Consider the following 18,828-nt stretch of genomic DNA (forward strand, 5'->3'; position numbering starts at 1 on the left):
ATACCCTGGAAATATCTAGCTCTTGTCCAGGTAAATCTAGTTATATTCTTCACCCTTCCAATTTCTATTCTAATAAAAGCTGTTCAAATAAAATACTATCTAAAACCCAATATGGCTTTCTTTCTTTTAAACATATAGCACCATTTCAGCATTTCACCTTACTTGCAGATGAAGTGAAAAATATCAAGCATTTCTTGAAAATGGAAGCTTTACAGTCACTTGGCTGTCAGGACTACATGCCACATAGTAGGAAGAGGATGCAGTAGATTTCAGTCCTGGCCCTGAAAAACCCAGCTGAAATCAGAAATTATTTACAAATCATATTGATTTGACTCAGCTCGATATCAACTTCAAGTAAAGAAAGTAAGGACAGTAAGGAAGCCTGACACAAAATTACTTGGGAACTTAGGAAAGAATAAGGAACTGGAAAGCATTCTGAATTGGAGAACTAAGGGGGAAGAAAAGAGGATTAGTTGTGCTGGGAATGACCTTCTAGCCTTCCTTCCCAAAAATGCTACATTTAAAAAAAAAAAAAAGGAAAGTCCAGGGGCCAGGGAGCCCCAGGTAATTTGAGAGGCAGCTCAGTTTCTAGGGCTGGTTGTATGGGACTGGGTCTCCTAGGTGTGCTTCTCAAACACGTAAGCAAAAGAATCAGCTGGAGACCAAATCTACAAGTCCCACCTTCCTGGAGTTTGAGAAGCCCAGCATCTACATTTTTTAAATCCCAGGTGATAATGACATACTTGGTATGGAGACCAAGTCAGAAACACTCCTTGGGGGGGTGAAAAAAAGGTTTATTTTGACCACTGTGTCTTTTTAGCTAACTTTCAGATATAACCCTGTAAAATAACAAATTAATCAATATATCTAAATTGCTTAAAACAGTAACTGACACATTTCAGCACTACATATGTACTAGCTGCAACTATCATTATCCTCAATATAATTGCTATTTTTCTACATTTTCTATATGATAATTGTAGTCTCAAGTATGTTGTTCACCCTAAAAGTCAGTTTTAAACAAAAAACCTTTCCTGATTTCACATCAAATGAACTGCTTTAGTTTACGGAGAACTTTTCAAGAGCAGGGAGCATGTCTTATTTAAATTTGTATCATCAGCCTGTTGCTTGGATCCAGGCACCTAACACAAAGTAAGTGCTCAAAAAATGTGTGGGAGAGTGAACCAAGCTGCAAAAGCCATGGATTCTATGATACTAATAATAATCAATGGGGAATGTGAGATCTCCTCTAGAGAGGCCTCTGTTAAATTATGCAGACCTGGGGATTTTTCCTACAAATGAAAAAGGAAAACCTAGGCCCATAGGATAGAAGGCTTTCTCTGGGGTTTAAAAGACAACTATTATTACACATATGTATAGTATACTGCATACATGAAAATACTTAAGGTTTTTTATGTACCACTCAACCATCACCTTGACCAAGTCAAGTGTTTTTTCAATGTAGAAAATAGGAACCAAGATACACGTATATATGTATGTATGTGTACATGTTTATAAACATAGTTACGTGAATAGGTGTACATACACTCATACACAGAACACACATGAGCAAGCATAACGTCTTTACCTTGGGTCTACATTTGGGGTATTCATGGTCGCCTGGGAGCACCTTGAAAGAAACTGGCACCCGATCAGCTCTCCGATTGGCACAGAAAGCATCCCAAACAGCTCGATGTACAGCATTATAAACTACATCCAGGCCCGTAAGGGTAACAAAAGCCATAGGCCGACAGCATAATTCCACAGGGAAGTCCCACTGTGTGGGGCTCATGTTCAAGGTATCAGGAAAAATCTGAAAAACAAATGTTAATACATTCACAATTAATTTAAAAAAAAAACCCATATTCAGATCTAATATTTGAACCTCTACCATCTAATAAACATTACAAAAAGGCAAGTCTTGGAGTGCCCACAAACTGTCAAGAAAATTTAAGAGAAGAGAACAAAAGGGAAGACTTTAATTCCTGAACCGGACCTATTAAATTTTATTATCTAAATGACAGCTATGATTTCACCGTTCTCCAATTAACATAAAATGTACTATTTTGGAAAGCAGATATAGTTCAGTGGTTGACCACCTGTTTCGCAAGTAGAGGTCCCAGGTTCAATCCCTAGTACTTGCTAAAAAATAAATAAATAAATAAGAGGGAGGGGATAATATTTCATTAAATATGGTTTTAAAAAATGTACTATTTAAAGGAAAATTCATAAGTGAAAAACAATGAATAGAAGCTCCTAAAAGGACATAGTTAATTATGTCCTTTAGCTCAGAACTAGTTGATAAAAAACCCTACTGTACAATAACTTTAGAAAAGCACATAAAATATGTGTTTTTCCAAAGTAATCATCATATTTTTAAAAATAAGTTCTCATATATCTTAAGTTCTCTTAAAAGATATCTCCACCAGTATACTACACAGAACTCAAATTTAATCTATGTGAAAAGTGAAAAGTACTTATGCCACCACTTGCCCCCAAAACATGGAATATTTTTAACTGAAAGATGAAAGGCTATTAGGCTTCTCACGTTTAAGTACTGAAGAAACAATGAGTACTTTGAGTAAATGATTTGGAAAGCTTATCAGAAATGATAAATGTATACAACAGAAAGAAGGTTTAGAATATGTTTAAACTGATATTTTTACAAGAGGATTAAGCTATCTATGCAAAAGGATTAGATGTTCAAGGAAAGAAATATTCTATTTCTAGTGAATTTTTAGGTGACGATTTAAAAAGAGGTCATCAAAACACAATTTGGATACCTTTGCTTGATACCAGTCTGATACTTGAGCCCCGAAGGTCTGTTTCTCCTTACTAAACCCAGGTTAGTTAAAAAGAAATAGCTGTGGTCTTTGAATACTTATAAAGCTCTAAACCAGTGCTGTCGTTTAGTGCCTTAAATCGTGGGTCGCATTAAAAATGCAAAAAGAAACAGGTGAAATTAATTTTAATAATATTTTTATTTAACCCCATATGTCCAAAACACCTATTATTGAGATATTTTACTGATTTCTGTACTAAGTCTTCACAATCGGGTGTATATTTTACATTCACAGCACATCTCAATTCAGACTTGCAGTATTTCAAATGCTCGCTAGCCATACCGCGGGACAGGACAGCTCTAGCTTATGGTAAATGTCCCCAAATTACGGTATCAAATTCTTGCCACCTTGCCCCTTAAACGCTTAGGCACTTGACATGATTGTGCTTATTCTCAGGCGGAGAGATGAGAATGAAAAGAGGAACACCGACGGAGAACAGTGCAGAGACTCATGGATCTCGACGACAGCCTGCGGAGAAATTTCCTGATTTTGAAGAAGCCAATGAAGCAACTTCCCAAATCATGAAAGAGAAAGAGATACAGAAGCAGCAAGTGAACACGGGGGATGAGAGGTCCTGCAGCGCAAGGGAGGTCATCCGTGCGGGGAAGGCAACAATGAAGACTCAGGAAAGGACGGTCATCCCCTTGGAGGACTCACTGCAGAGAACCGAGACCCAATCAAAACCGCAGGTAAAAATTAATGCGGTGGCTCTACTTAACAGGACGTGCAGGCTGCAGGACACGGGATCGGGATTCCGACCGACGTCTGAATGCAAAACGATCCAAACAGGAAGACAGCTTGTGGCCGAGACAGAGGAAAACAAAAAACAAAAACAAAAAAGGGGACGTTGAGGATGTGAAGCAACAAGCCGCTCAGGAAAACACAGTTCCCACTGTCGCAGTACTCTGCCTCGGTAACCAGGAGAGGCGGAGAAACAGCCCGAAGTGCTAAAGGCCTTCCTCCCTCTCTTAAGCCTGACCTAGAAACAGGGGCATCTTTTCTCCCGGGGCTGGCAAGTGCAACGCCGGGACTGCCCCAGCTAAGGCGGAAGCCGCGCAGGCCCACGCAAGCGACGTCAAGGCCAGCGCGCTCGCTCCCTCGGCGGTCTCGCCCGGCCCCACAGGTCTCCGGTTCGGACTCACCGCACGGCCCGGACCCACCGCAGCCGGGGCCACCGGCCGCCGGGCGGGAGAGGATGAAGGGAGGAAGGCAGGGATGTCACAGAACGCCCGGCACTGTCTCTTCAGGGGCCGCCCGGGCTCCAGCAGGTGACACTTCCCCGTCCCCGCCTCCACCGGCACAGGAAGCACTTTCTGCGCCTGAGTGGCAGGGTTCTCCACCAATCGCCTTCCACGTAAAGAAGACGCACCACTTTCTAGAGGAAAAAGCCTCGGGGGCGGAGAGAGAAAGAGCCAATAGGAGAAGCGAAGAGGGCGAGGCGGGGCCTCTGGCGTCACCGCCGCGCTGCGGCTCCCGGGACGCGCAGGCGCCCCTGCTCGGCGGCCTCAGGGGCCTGGCCCACAGCCCCCTGCGGCGGCTTTGCGGTACCCGAAGGCGGGGGCGCGGGACTCTCGGCTGCGGGTGCGAAGGGTGTCCCCGCAGCCGAGGGCGCGGACGGGGACCACTGCCCTCGCGTTCTCTCCGTCGACGCGGTCCATCCCGGAGGCGCCCCGTGGCCGGCGCCATGAGCGCCAACGAGGACCAGGAGGTGAGTCTCCCGGGCTGGACGCAGGCGCCCCACCCCGAAGGTGGCAGGTGCCCGGTCGGAGGCCCCAGCGACACCCAGCGCCCGCAAGGGCGGCCCCGCGCGTGTCCTTCCCCCTGGATGCGACAGAGCCTGTCTCTAGTCCCCGCGGATTACCGGTGCCGAGCGAGGAGAGCCACGCGTGCCCGAGTGGGGGGAGTCCACCGCTGCCCACCCCTTCGGCGTCCTTCAGGGCTGCCCCAGGTTTCCTTAATCACAGGAACCGCGTCCTTGGTCCGGGACCCGGGTGCTCCTGGCTCGCCTTGAATCCCGGGTGTTGTTTAGCGCTGAGTTACAGGTTTGGGATCAGATAACCCTTAAATTTAAAAATCTACTGGCCGGTAGTGAGAGGGGGCGTTTGAGTAAGGTAAATTTCTGGTGGAGGAAAGAACGACTCTAGTGTCGCGGGTTTCTGTCCATATCGTTTGGCGGAAATCATTTGCCTATCTGATAGTTGTCGGGTAGATATGAAATCTATTTTGAGCACACATTTACCACCTGATTTGTAAGAATCATGCTCAGTTATTTTCTTGTGAAATGCTTCTTTGAATTCGAAGCACAGATGTTAGAATTGGAAGGGATGCTGCAGGTCATCTCTAGGGGAACCTAATTCTGTGATGTATACAAAACGTGCAATGTGAGGAAAAGGGTGTACAGAGGAGAAGTGATTTGCAACAGGGCAGCACAGTGAGTGCATAGTAGAATCAGGACTGGAACCCGAGTCTCCTAGAGAAGTAGCAGTTGTTTATTGTTCATTTAGAATATATTGTTTGAAAGTTTCACATGATGGATTTAATAGATTCCCTGGATTTAAAGGATCCAAAGTCCAACAAGCTAGTTGACATCTGAATCCCTTCTAAAATATTCCTGCCAGGTGAGTTTCCAAGCCCGTGCTTCAACCTGTCTGTCTCCCCGCAAAGCAGAGAGCATGTAGTGCAGTGTTTCGCAAAGTATGACCCATGGACCACAGAGTTAGAATAACGTGGGTGGTGGTTAGAAAAACAGATGTTTGCATTCCACTTCTGATCTACTAAATCAAAATTTCTTTTGTGGGCCCAGGGATCTTTATTTTACAAGAAAATACCATTCCTCTTCTGCATGATGGACTTTCAGATCTTTGAAGTCAGTTTTCCACACCTCTTCTCAGACTAAATGGTTCCTTTCAGCTTTTTTTCATAGCCCATTCTTCTTAGTTCCTTCACTGTCCTGGAATCCTGTCGGTAGACAGGTTTATATTCTGTTTTAAAATTGTAACATCACCCTGTTTTCTACAGCTAAATTTACTGTCAGCTAAAAACCCTGTGTTTTTTATATACTTGTTGCTGCAAAGCAATATATCCATCATTCTCTCTACATGTATACTTAGTAAAAATTCTTTTACTCTACCCTGTTAAATTTCATCTTGTTAGATTGTTTTTCAACAATTGTTTTCTGCCACTAGCATGATTTACTATACTATCCAGTTGTCATCCACAAATTTGATAAGCCTGCCTTCAAATTTTGTTCCTGTCCAAGTCATTAATTAAAATATAGGAATGGATTAAGAGTCAGAAGGTATATATAGCACTATCTTTGGGGTAATTTTTGTTCTGATCTAATCTTAATTACTCTTTAAATGCAATTTGAATTCTATATTCTTTTCTGTGAAGATAGCAAGAGAAACCCCCTGGAGCCTTGCTGAAATCTATATAACTGTTTTGTGTCTTTTCCTAATATACCAATCAAGTTTCCCTTTCTAAAAAGGGTATGGGTCGTTTAAATATGTCTTGTTCATATGCTTGCTAGGTTTTATAGGTTACACTTTATTCTCCTTTACTCTCATCTATTCTTAAATTTTGTCCATGTAGGTCAAGCTTACTCATCTTTGGTTTGTAGATTTCATGGCTTGGCATCTTTTTGAAACCCAAAATTTTTATCCAAGTGCTTTTCTTAGAGATTCTTCAGAGATCACAACCAGTGACTAAGTATCCTTTAGTTTAAAACCTACAGTGATCTAAGAGATATTTCCAGGCAAGGATTACTAGTTATATTTACTCTTGCAGTCCTGTCTCCCATCTTGTATAGACCCTTGTCAACTATTTTCTACCTCTCATTTTTTAAGTTATTTTATTGTCCTCAAGTGCCTTTTTAATTCTGTGGGAAGGGATAACAAATGTTCATTTATTTGAAATAATGGGAAATTATGGTGTTTCACATTTCTCATTTCCAAGTTTAATGCTATTTCTACCCCAGGCTGCTTTTTAGCATAGCGACAAAGGGCATGTACTCTGAAGTTGCTTTAAATGATATCTCATTTTTCTCCTTGGTAGAAAAGAGAAAATAATAGGATCCTCTTGATAGAATTGATGTGAGGATTAAATGAGGTAATACAGTGTAAACTATGCTAAGTATATAGTTTTAAAGCAGGTATAACTATTATAACACGTTGGTATGTGCAAGTATATTATGAACATCTTCGGCCATCTAAGTTAGCCAAGTTTTACATGGTTGTGTGGGCTTGAATCAGAAACTGTGAAGACACTCTATTTCTAATCCATTTATACCATGAAACCAAACTCATTTGATTCATTTCTTTCAGATGGAACTGGAAGCATTACGTTCTATTTATGAAGGAGATGAAAGTTTCCGGGAATTAAGTCCAGTTTCGTTTCAATATAGGGTAAGACATGGCATGAATAGGAGCACTTAACTACTTTGCCAGATGCTAAAGTTTCCCAAAAATTGTGATTTTGTTTTTTAAATCTATTGATTTATTTTAAATTTATTATGTGTTTATGTTTTCTGAAGCATTTAAATAAAAACTCATCAAAAATAACATCAGTTTTTTTTAACATTTGGAAAACCAACATAAACTTGTTTTTATTGTGACAGAATCATAAAATACTGGAAGCAGAAGAAACCTTTTTTTAAAAAAAAAACTTCTCTCAATGACTTTACCAAGCCCCCACAACTGATGTTAACAAATATTAGGATTAAAATTCAGGTCTTTATTCCAAGACCAGTATTCTTATTACTATCCTCTAAATGGTCAAGAAAATGACATTTTCTTAATTCCATATTCTAAATATGTGTTAATTTTTTTTTATCTATGAAAATTGTGGGTTTTTATTTGAAATGAAGTTGCTTATAAATCTTTCTTAAAATATAACAGTAATAGTATTTTATTTTATAAGTAAATAATATAAATCATTTATCTAAATGATTTTAAGTATTGGCTGATGGGAAAGTTTTTTTGATTGTCATTAACATTGTCACAATTTAAAATCAATTGTATGAGAAATGATCCTTATATATGATTATTGTAGGCTGTCACAAGAAATAAATTCTTTAGAGTTATTTCCTTTGGATGGTCTCCTCTGTACTCAGCTTTTCTCAATTTCTTTTCAAACTTAGCAATTCTTATGTAATCTCCATATATAACAATCAAGAGACTTTTAATGGACAAAATTAACAGTGCCATTAACTCCAAGACCCTCCTTTTTTAATCCAGCTGTACCCCCCCACCCCGGACTTCCCCAGCAAACTACTGGCTCCCTCCCCTTGGCAAGTGAGGGGTTGACAGTCCCCCCGTACTTCCCTGAATGTCTGTATTAGCAACAGCAGTTATTGAGCACAATATTTGCAGAATGCTATAAGGTTTATGTGTGTCCTGTCGGATGGATATTCTGATATGACTTAAAAGGTGGAAAAGAGGAATGAACCATGAGGTTACAAGACTGTGCGTAGGAAGTCAAAGGGCCTGGCTTAGAGGTCTGGCTCTGTCCTCCGCAGCCCTCTCTATTCTTGTGCAGAATAGTTTAGTATCCTCTTAAATGATTTTTCTGCTCCAAGTACTTTCTTCAGTGTCCCCCCTACACTCCACCATTAGTTCTCCAACAGATTGCTAAATAGCCCTCTAAAACTTAGAAGGAATCTTCCTATTTCTCTGTCTAAAAAGGTTATCTTGGGGTGATAATGTTATTGTGGTTATAAAGTAGAATGTCCTTAGTCTTAGAATATACTTTACCCCTAAATATTTGGGCATGTGCCATGATGTCTGCAATTTATTTTCAAATGGTTCAACAGAAACCAAAGGAAAAAAAAAATCATACACATAAGGTAGGGGGCATGCTATGGTGGAGAGGGAGAGAAAAAGATAAAGCAAATGGGGCAAAAAGTTTGTATTTGGTGAATAAGAGAAATGTCAGTGAGTGTTCATTGGACTATTTCCGAATTTCTGTCAAAATTTTTCAAAATAAAAAGTTGGAGAAAGGAAAACAAAAGACATCTTCACATTATTCAGGAGTTAACTGGCCAATTTAAGACATTCCTTTATCTCTTTGCCCTTTCCTTTTTTACCACTTAATTTTACATTTCCTTTTCTGATCTTTTGAGATGGTGCTAAGAAAATGAATTCACTGATACTAATGCTCCTTCTCTCTTTTTTTTTTTTTAAAGATATTTCTCTCCCCTTCCCTCCCCCCGCCCCCGCCCAGGCTGTCTGCTCTCTCTGTCCATTCACTGTGTGTTCTTCTGTGTCCGCGTGTATTCTTGTCAGTGGCACTGGAAACTTTGTCTCTTTTTTGTTGCATCATCTTGCTGTGTCAACTCTCCACGTGTGTGGCGCCACTCTTGGGCGGGCTGCACTTTTTTCACCTGGAGTGGCACTTAGGGGGCGCGCTCCTTGCGCGTGGGGCTCCCTTATGCGGGGGACACCCCTGCGTGGCCGGGCACTCCTTGCATATATATCAGCTCTGTGCATGGGCCAGCTCCACACGGGTCAGGAGGCCCCGGGTTTGAACCCTGGACCTCCCATATGGTAGGCGGACGCCCTATCAGGTGAGCCAAATCTGCTTCCCAATGCCTCTTCTTATGTTTAGCAATTGGAAAACTTCAGTCAAGTGTGTGCATTATTATTTTTGCTATCCTCCTTCTGTTCCCCAGTCAACATATTATTTTTTTTCCTCAGAAAACTTTGATAGAACAAACAAAAACATATGTAAGACATAGTCTTGGTACTAGAAATGCTGGTAGCCTGGTGGGACAGACAGCCTAAGGCATGAACTAGAATATATTAAGGCAGACGGGGAAGCCGTGGTATCTTTAGAGTCCCCTCACCACCAGCACCCTCAGTCTTAGCTTGTACCCCTAAATTTTTCAGGATATTACATTTCTGATCGGAGATTGAGCATTGAAATACATTATTATTTTAAAGATCATAGTTTAGTGCTCTGTCATTTATATCACTTTTTACAAGCCTAAGATTTCCCTTTTCTTCAGATAGGTGAAAATGGTGATCCCAAAGCCTTCTTAATAGAGATTTCCTGGACAGAAACATATCCCCAAACACCTCCAATTATATCTATGAACGCTTTTTTTAACAACACCATGTGAGTATGTTTCGTTTTCATTGTTTTCTGCTTTACTCTCCCTTTTACTTTTCTCTTAGCAGTATGTTTGTCATTAACTGTAGATCATCAGCTGTAAAGCAGAGTATATTAGCCAAGTTACAGGAAGCAGTTGAAGTTAATCTTGGAACTGCTATGACATATACATTGTTTGAATATGCCAAAGACAATAAAGAACAGTTTATGGAGAATCACCATCCCATTAATTCTACGGTGAGTGTGATTTTTTAAATTGTTTTTGGTTTTGCTCCACTAGTAATTTATTTTTACTAGTTTTTTCTTTTTAATTAGAAAGGACCTTTGTGTTACATTTAGAATGAGAGTTACATCCGAGTTCAATAAGAACAATTAATTTAAAATTTCTTAGCTTCTGTTTCATTTAGAAAATAAAATTATGTTCTCTGGATGGTGCTCTTTATCACAGACTAGAATGGCCATCAAAACTGAGTCACTGTAGAAACTAGTGGTTGTTTGTTTTTTTTTTAAATTTGATCCCTTCATAAAACTTAGCTAGATGGAAGTGGCTTATATAGTTCTAAAATATCCTGAAATTGCTTTCTCCATGAGGCTTATTTCTTTGTAAATGGTCCTGCCACAGTTCAAGTTGAAGATTTTGCAACCTAAGGAGACTTAATTGAATAGAAAAATACTATTTCTAGAATTATTTTAGGAATTTTCATCTTTTATGACCTTAAGCATCTATGTATTTGCATTACTCCCCTTTGTACCAAGTCTTGACCTGAAAGACCTTCAATGGCTAGCATTAACTCAGTTTTGTCTTGTGAACCAAACTGACCACAAAGGCCATGCCTTCTGCTTGAGTGGCTTGGCTTCCACATTCCCAACAGGACCTAGAATAACACTGAGAAGCACTGAGGAAGAGCAGAGTGTGGTAGTTAGGAGCAGGGACTCTGGTCAGACTTCCATGCTTTAAATCCTTATTGCACCACTTAGTATGTGACCGTGGGGAAGCCTCTTATTTCTCTATGTTCGGTTTCCTCATCTGTAAAATGGGGATTATAATAGTATCTGCCTTATAAGATTGTAGTAAGAATCAAATGAGTAATATATGTAAAATATTTAGAACAATGCTTGGGCACCTAGTAAGCATTTTAACTATCATGAACTCTTAACTGTACAAAACCAAATGTTTTAAAGGTTTTCGTCCTTTCTCCAGGGAACCAGGATTTTCTAGGCAGGTACATGTTATTTTTCTAAAGACCTGTTTACGTTTCCAAATTATAGCAAATTAACTAAATTGTAAAACTACTTTGGAACCTCAGAGCCTCAACAAAATGCCAGTGTCAGATCTTCCTTCCCAAGAACCTGCAGTTATATTATGTCCTTCAATGTGAACTTTTAGAAGAGTGAAACCAACACTGTAGTAAGGTCATCTGACTTAATAAAAGAATAATAATAGAGCACCCTTCTACTTCATAAATCTAAAAATTATCAGCCCAATTCAGGAAGTAGCTGTATTTTGTGTACTTCAGTAAGTTTTAAAGCTTGAGCTTAAAAATTACTTTTATTTTTTTAGACATCCATAAGCAATATCATCTCAGTTGAAACTCCTAATACAGCCCCATCAAGTAAGAAAAAAGATAAAAAAGAACAGCTTTCAAAAGCCCAAAAACGAAAGTTGGCAGATAAAACAGGTTTGTGGGTTTTTTTTTCTTTTCCTTTTATAACAGAGATAAATGAATTGCTTTTTAGTGTGATACAGGGTCTTAATAAATATATTTTGATTTAGAAAATTAGGTCTTTACTCTGTATCCTTGTAATATTTGTATGAGACACTTTGGTCAAAGATGTATATTGAAAATATTTTACTACTGCTTCATCACAAGAGATAACCATTTGAGGAGAAGGTAACTAAGTGGCAAAGTATAATAAATGAATCTTGAGATTGAAAACCATTAGGGAAGTATAGAGAAACTTCATGACTTACATGTGTGCTCTAACATACTTGGGATTTTCCTATTTATTTACCTCTGTGGCAGGTGTGCAAATTCTTGAAAACTTTTAAAAATATATCTTTCATTAGAGATGAAGTCTCTAATGGTATACCATTAGGTCTTTGTACAATAAATATTTAGATTTTTTTTTTCCTGCAGTTGGCTTATTTATGCAACAATAATAAGATTTAAGAAAAGAATTCCTGAGTATCCTATACTAAAGTCTTTTGGTATGGACCTTTAGAAGAATATTGTAAACTCCACCTCATATCAACAATAGTATTTAATCTCTTTATCTGCTTTACCCTGAAAATTTGCAAATTGAAACCCATCTGTAAATCTTTTTCCTAAAAGAGGGGCAGGGAGGATAGATTTACAATGTCATTTTATAAAAGGATGGTGATGGTAGTTTTGGTTGTTTTGTGTAACGTCTGTTGTAGGACAATAAAAAGATAGCAACCCTGTGTTAGTTCTCAAAATACATTTTTGAAATTGTAAAGGTTTGCGAGATTAAAAAAATCTGGAAATCTGTTATACTAAATGCCAAACTCCCATTAAGGTATAAACTACTGAAGCACTAAATTGTTAGTCATTAAAATATGTTTTCTAGAATTTAGGTTAATCTCTTTTTGGAATGTTTTAGTGTCTATGTCAGTACTTAAATTTGAAAGTAAACATTTTCTAATATTGCCCAGCTATCTGTTGCTTTCATGCAGGTCATTATCTATAATGACCTGTGATCATTCCCTATATAAATATACCCTACCTCCATTTCATTGAGGATGGCCACCTAAAGTCATAACTTCCTGTAACTAATATAGAACTTCGTGTCTTGGAGCTTTCATTCTAAATAGAACTTCAGTGGGACAGGCATGGGACTGTGGGTAAAAATGTTAGTTACGAAAATTGATAAGCCCCTGTGTCCCTCATAACCAGTAAATAGTGGAGCAAGATTCTTAATGGTATGAAAGAGAAAAGAAAATGTCAAAAGGAGGTATACCTGAAATACTTATCAGATGACCCTAGAACAGTGCTTTCAATTCATGATGATAATAAATTATTTTTCCAACTTAGTAATAGGTGATTCTGAAAATAGTAAATAAAATATTATTTATTAGAATATTAATTTTAAATTAACAAATTGGTCTTAGAAAAATAACTGTCTCTATATCTTCTAGATCACAAAGGGGAGCTTCCTCGAGGATGGAACTGGGTTGATGTGGTTAAGGTACGTAATATTTGTTTTCTAGTTTTCAAAAAGTTATTATAATCATTACTATCAAATAATGAAATTTCTATCTTCCATGCCCTCCACCCCACCCCCTGCAACCTTTGGATTCTACCGGGATGTCTGTTTCATTTTTTACATTCAGCATGTAAGTACTTTTTAAAATATCCTTCACACGCCATTCTTCTCTTCTTCATATACTCCTCTAAATTTTCATTTTTTTATTAATGGAAAATCTGTAGCAGTAAATTAGAACTACACTAAAGTAATGCTGTGCTATTTATGTAACTACATCTTAAGAATGGACAAACTTAAATATGACTAAATTAGCAATAATATAGAAAATCAGAATTTCAAGTTATACAAAGTGATGTTTTGTTTTTTTAAATGTATTTTTTATTTTTTTAAAAGATACTTAGATTACACAAAATGTTACACAAAAAAATATAAGGTCCCAGGGTCCTCAGGATGGAGGAAGAAAATATGGATTAGAGTGGACTTAACTGATACTCGACTATAGACTTATTGTGACTCTGGCAATGGAAGAAATTATATCATTGATGTAGAGACAGTCACCACGGGAGTTGCTGAAGTCAGGGAAAGGGAAAAAGGTGTAATATTGGGACATTTTTGGGGCTTGGGAGTTGTCCTGAATGATATTGCAGGTGCAGATGCAGGATATTATATATCCTGCCATAACCCACGAAATGGACTGGGATAGAGTGTAAACTACAACATAAGCTATAATCCATGCTATGTAGCATTGCTCCAAAATGTACTCATCAAATGCAATGAACATACCACACTAATGTAAAAAACATATATATATATATATATGGGATTCCCATATGCCCCACTCCCAACACCTCCCACCCTTTCCCACATTGACTTCTTTCATTTGTGTGGTACATTCATTTCAGTTGATCAACCCATTTGGAGCATTGCCACTAAACATGGATTATAGTTTACATTATAGTTTACAGTCTTTCCCACTCAATTCTCTGGGTTATGGAAGGATATATAATGGCCTATATCTGTAGTTGCAGTGTCATTCAGGACAATTCCAAGTCCCGAAAATGCCCCCATACACCTCTTTTTCCCTTTTCCTGCCTTCAGCACCTCCAGGGGCCACTGTCTCCACATCAGTGATATAATTTCTTACATTGCTAGAATCACAATAAGTCCACCCTAGTCCATATTTTATTCCCCAATCCTGAGGATTCTAGGATGGTGATGCCCACTCTACCTCTAATTGAGAGGGGGCTTCAGTCTCATACAGCTGATGGATGGGTTTCTCTTGCTTACAGTTGTAGACTCTCTTGGTTCCTTGGTGTGGCGGTTGTCCATCCTCACTTCCTTGTTAGTTGTCCTGCGTGAATCCAGTGACCTCGAGAGTAGATGTTGCAACTCCACTGAGGCTCAGGACCCAACTGGCACATAGACAGCCCAAAGATTCAAGTCTCTTGGAAGTACACCTACCAAATCCAGCACCAACTATAGGTTCATATAGAAGGGACAGAAAAGTCACATGTAGAGAGGTCACAATGAGTCCAACTCTGTCACAGTCAGGAGCACAAACTCCAAAGTAGGACCCACTGGCAAGGCACCAAACCCCAGAGCTGTCTGCTATATTGGTAGGACTTGGGTGTCTCTGGAGCTCTCAGGAGTGCCTCTATTTGGGATAGTATCTACTTTTGCAGTCTATGAGATCCTGCTGAGATGTGCATAAGTGTTACCTCTGGGATGACCTCCCATCTCACTTTGAAATCTCTTAGCCATATAAACTCATTTGTCTTTACCTTTCACCCTTTTGATCAAGGTCTTTTTCCAGTTGCATTGCTAGTTGGTGCCTGGTAGTAATACCTCAGTGCAGGGGAGGCTCATCCCTGGGAGTCATGTCCCACACTGGGTTTGGCTCAGAGAGAGGCCACGTTTGAGCAACATGGAGGCTCTCAGGAGGTAACTCTTAGGCACCCTATAGCACTAGGCTAAGTTGCAATTTCAAGAGCCAAAGGCTCATAAGCATAATCAATATCAAGGGCCTATCAGTGGACCATCCTTTTTCACTAGTCATTGCCCCTGTATTTGAGGGATTGTTGCTGTTCTATTAGAGAATATGGCATAGATCCCCAGGATGAGAATTCAATATTCTTTTGGTTATTATATGAATCTCCACCCACTGTGACAATGCCCCATGAACATTTGAACACATTTATTTACATGTATCTTATATGTATGCCCAGGTGAACTTCCTCCCATGTATCCCTTATCACTGACACCCCACACCAATGATCCTTCCGTGCCCCAGTTGTAACCCTTCTGTGATCCAAAACTTCTTCAGAAATGAAGCCGAGAATATCGCCAAATATAATTAGTAGGCAAATGAAATAATAATGATAGGTTTAAACATAAGAAATAAAATATATAATAATGTAGAAAAACTAAAACTAAAAAGTTTTAAATTGGGATATTAAAAAAACGATGAAAAATATTTTAAAAAATTTTTTTGACATTTTGCCTTTTATCGCTATAATATCTTTTGCCTTGTATGTACAGTGACATTTTCTTCCATTTCTTCCCCAGTGTCTAACTTTTAATTTTGTCTTCAAAGAAGTTTTAGGGCACAGTAAAGTCACATACAGAACACAGGGGACTCCCACATACCCAACATCCTCTCCCTTTTCTCCCTTCCCATATCAATAACCTTTTTATATGTGGAGGGTATATTTGTTACAACTGATGTACAAATACTGAAACATAGCCACTAACCATGGTCAGTGGCTTTCATTATGATCTACACTCTAGACCCTACACTGTAATACATTTTTGATCAACTTCACATGGCCTGTATCCGTCATTGCAGGATCATGCCGAGCACTCGCATTGCCCCTCCATAGCCCCTCTCCCATCTCCTCTCTTCCTCCCTTCCCTCCCCTCAGGGCCCACAGGCTTCACTCCTTGAGGACAAGGTTCGTAGATACTTGCAGCAACACCGAGGTTGGCACACTGGTATGCCCTCCCCTATTAGGAACACCCATGCTCTTGAGAGACACCCACCCCTGTCTGAGAACATCGGGCCTCCCCAGGGTGGGAGTCAACTCCTCCCACTCCTTATGTGGGTCTCCACCCACTGGAAACTGATGTTTTGATATTAAGTGTTTTTTAGGGCAGACTCCAGATGTACTTGCCCATAAGTGCCAGAAAAGATTTCCTGTTGTTTAAAATTGCTTACTCTCCATTTGGGATCTTTCTATCAATTTATCTCAATATTTTTCTTGCATTATTTATAGTTTCAAATGTACTAAACTGATACTTAACACAGTAAATTAATTCCCTTTTGCAGGGGTCCATAAATAAGTTTTGCATGCCAGTTAGTGGTTGATATGATCCAAGAGTAAAGATTAGGATTTTAGGGAGAATCTACAAATATTGATCATTTACAAGCAGCATATTCCTAAAGTTTATTTTGAATTCACCTCTTTGGGCCATGGAATGCATTTTCTGTAGAAAGTATTTAAAATAATATTTGTGCTTCTAGAATCTAGTACAAAAAGCATTACCTGGGTGAAGGCAGCACTGAGCTGTAAAGGGAATATCACCAGCTAGGTCTGTTCTCTCCTTAAAATGCCCTCTGCTCCAGAAGGAGCTTTTGACCCAGTCTGAAGGCCTTTTTTCTCAGTGCAGCAGATCTCAGCTGACAGGGAGAAGAAAAATACGGTGATCGTGTGCCTCCTTCCTTAGCTCCAGAAGTATTTTTTGTTTTTAAGGGATTTTCTATTAATATAAATTAGAATTTATATTCTAATGTGTAGAAGAAAGTAAAATTTAAATAATCCAATAATCTTGGGAGATGGTAGAGGATATTAGAAGGAGATTATCATCCAGACATGGGTTGTCTCAAATCCATTATCCTAAGCCCATGATTCCCAAAGTGTGGTCTGTGGACTCAAGAAGTTCCTGTGACACTCAAGAGATCTGTGAGATCCAAACTATTTTATCATATTACCAAGACATTGTTTACCTTTTTTGCTCATTTTTTTCATGGGTGCTCAATGATATTTTCCAGAGGCTGCATAATATATGATAACATCATCACTAATATCCTAGGATAGCACTAACGAAATGTATGCATGTGTATGTATTTTCCAGTGGTTTCTGTGGTAGTAGATTTAGGATCTAAGTATGTGCATTTTTTATAATTATATTTATCTCAGTGGCTGGGTCATTTTCTCATCAAAGTTGCTTTTATTTTCTTTGGTAATTTTATCTGGCCCTCAAATTTTGCTAGAAAAAAAATTGTGATTTAAGATTTTTATCATATTTTCTAAACTGTACTTTAAGAATTTGCCATCTGTAATAGAGAACAAAAGTAGAAAAATGCCATTCATTTTTTAAATGCTATTTTCTATTTGTATTTTCTATTTGTATATTTTTTGTACCAATTTATTTCTTGGAAAGCTTCAAGGGATTTTTTTCTCCCACTTATTCTGTTAAGGTTATATATATATATATGTATGTATATATATATATATATATTTTTAAGATTTATTTATTTGTTTATTTCTCTCCCCTCCCCCCCACCCTGGTTGTCTGTTCTCTGTGTCTATTTGCTGCATCTTCTTTGTCCGCTTCTGTTGTTGTCAGCGGCACGGCACAGGAATCTGTGTTTCTTTTTGTTGCGTCATCTTGCTGCATCATCTTTCCCTCCGTGTGTGCGGCGCCATTCCTGGGTAGGCTGAACTTTTCTTTTCACGCTGGGCGGCTCTTCTTACAGGGCGCACTCCTTGCACGTGGGGCTCCCCTACGTGGGGACACCCCTGCATGGGGGGGCACTCCTTGCGCGCATCAGCACTGCGCATGGGCCAGCTCCACACGGGTCAAGGAGGCCCGGGGTTTGAACCGCGGACCTCCCATGTGGTAGACGGACGCCCTAACCACTGGGCCAAGTCCACCGCCCAGGTTATATTTTTAAAGAATCCTGTTTTTGAAGTAGCTGAGCCTAAAGTTGAAAAGTCAGTACATGTGATAAAAAGTACAGGTGGTTTAAGTTTCTGGATTCTGGTCTATTGACTGTAAATGTTTACTTTTTATATTAAGTGGAAATAACTGACTCAAATAATATGATAGCTTAAACTTGTTGAATATTTCTTTTCTCCTGTTTTTTGTGTTTTTTTTTTTTTATAGTTAAGCAAAACTGGTTCTAAAGATGATGAATAGCACTTGGAATTTGAGACAAGGAAAGAGCATCCTTTAAAACGTCAACTGGGTTCAGAATCTTTGATTACTCTTTTCTGGTATTGAAGTGGCTTTTTTATAAAACACAATTTTTTATATGTTTCTTATGTGTAAAATGTTGTAAGCTAAAAGTTCATGAAAAGATCTGGTTGTACTAAATTATTTTCACAAACTTGCCTTAATAAAAAGTGAAAAAGTTACTGTTTAGTATACTTTATGAAGACTGTCAAGCTTTGTGAATGGACAAATATGGGAATAATAAATAATCAGTGTTAATTTAAAGGATCTTATTCTAGTAGATGTGATATATTTTTAAAGGAATGTGAAGTCCTTTATAAATTCTCATCCCAGTGGAGCAAAATACTTAAGCAGTTATTCAGCAGTATGAGCCATGTTAATGAGCTTTTCATCTTGAATAAACTGTCATCTCTTCTTT

At 38.8% G+C, this 18,828-nt stretch overlaps 2 protein-coding genes across 3 annotated transcripts in view; one reads left to right on the top strand and one right to left on the bottom strand.

Moving 5' to 3' along the window:
- TRAPPC11 (trafficking protein particle complex subunit 11) overlaps positions 1–4,193 on the bottom strand; it is a 55,977-nt gene extending 51,784 nt beyond the window's left edge. The window contains exons 1-2 of one of the 2 annotated variants that reach the window (XM_004481742.4): positions 3,986–4,193; positions 1,589–1,813 (exon numbers count right to left, since the gene is read on the bottom strand). In XM_004481742.4, the coding sequence (XP_004481799.1) occupies positions 1,589–1,792 (204 nt within the window). In that variant the 5' untranslated portion in view covers positions 1,793–1,813; positions 3,986–4,193. Of the gene's footprint in view, positions 1–1,588; positions 1,814–3,562 lie in introns of both variants that reach the window. The other variant, XM_004481743.5, reaches the window with a different exon arrangement.
- On the top strand, positions 4,039–18,592 carry RWDD4 (RWD domain containing 4). Its single transcript, XM_071213929.1, has 8 exons — positions 4,039–4,551; positions 7,166–7,246; positions 9,847–9,956; positions 10,040–10,187; positions 11,512–11,629; positions 13,108–13,157; positions 13,303–13,305; positions 18,342–18,592. Exons 1-8 carry the CDS (start codon positions 4,039–4,041, stop codon positions 18,372–18,374), a joined length of 1,056 nt encoding a protein of 351 aa, XP_071070030.1. The 3' UTR covers positions 18,375–18,592.
- The last annotated feature ends 236 nt before the right edge of the window (positions 18,593–18,828 follow it).

The sequence above is a fragment of the Dasypus novemcinctus genome, chromosome 1 (assembly GCF_030445035.2).
Source record: "Dasypus novemcinctus isolate mDasNov1 chromosome 1, mDasNov1.1.hap2, whole genome shotgun sequence".
Lineage (NCBI taxonomy): Eukaryota > Metazoa > Chordata > Mammalia > Cingulata > Dasypodidae > Dasypus > Dasypus novemcinctus.

Coding starts and splice junctions, on each gene's coding strand:
- RWDD4 (XM_071213929.1), top strand. CDS start 4,039: ATGAAGGGAGGAAGGCAGGGATGTCACAGAACGCCCGGCACTGTCTCT. Junction 10,188..11,511: donor ACCATCCCATTAATTCTACG/GTGAGTGTGATT, acceptor TTATTTTTTTAG/ACATCCATAAGCAATATCAT. Junction 11,630..13,107: donor AAAGTTGGCAGATAAAACAG/GTTTGTGGGTTT, acceptor TATATCTTCTAG/ATCACAAAGGGGAGCTTCCT.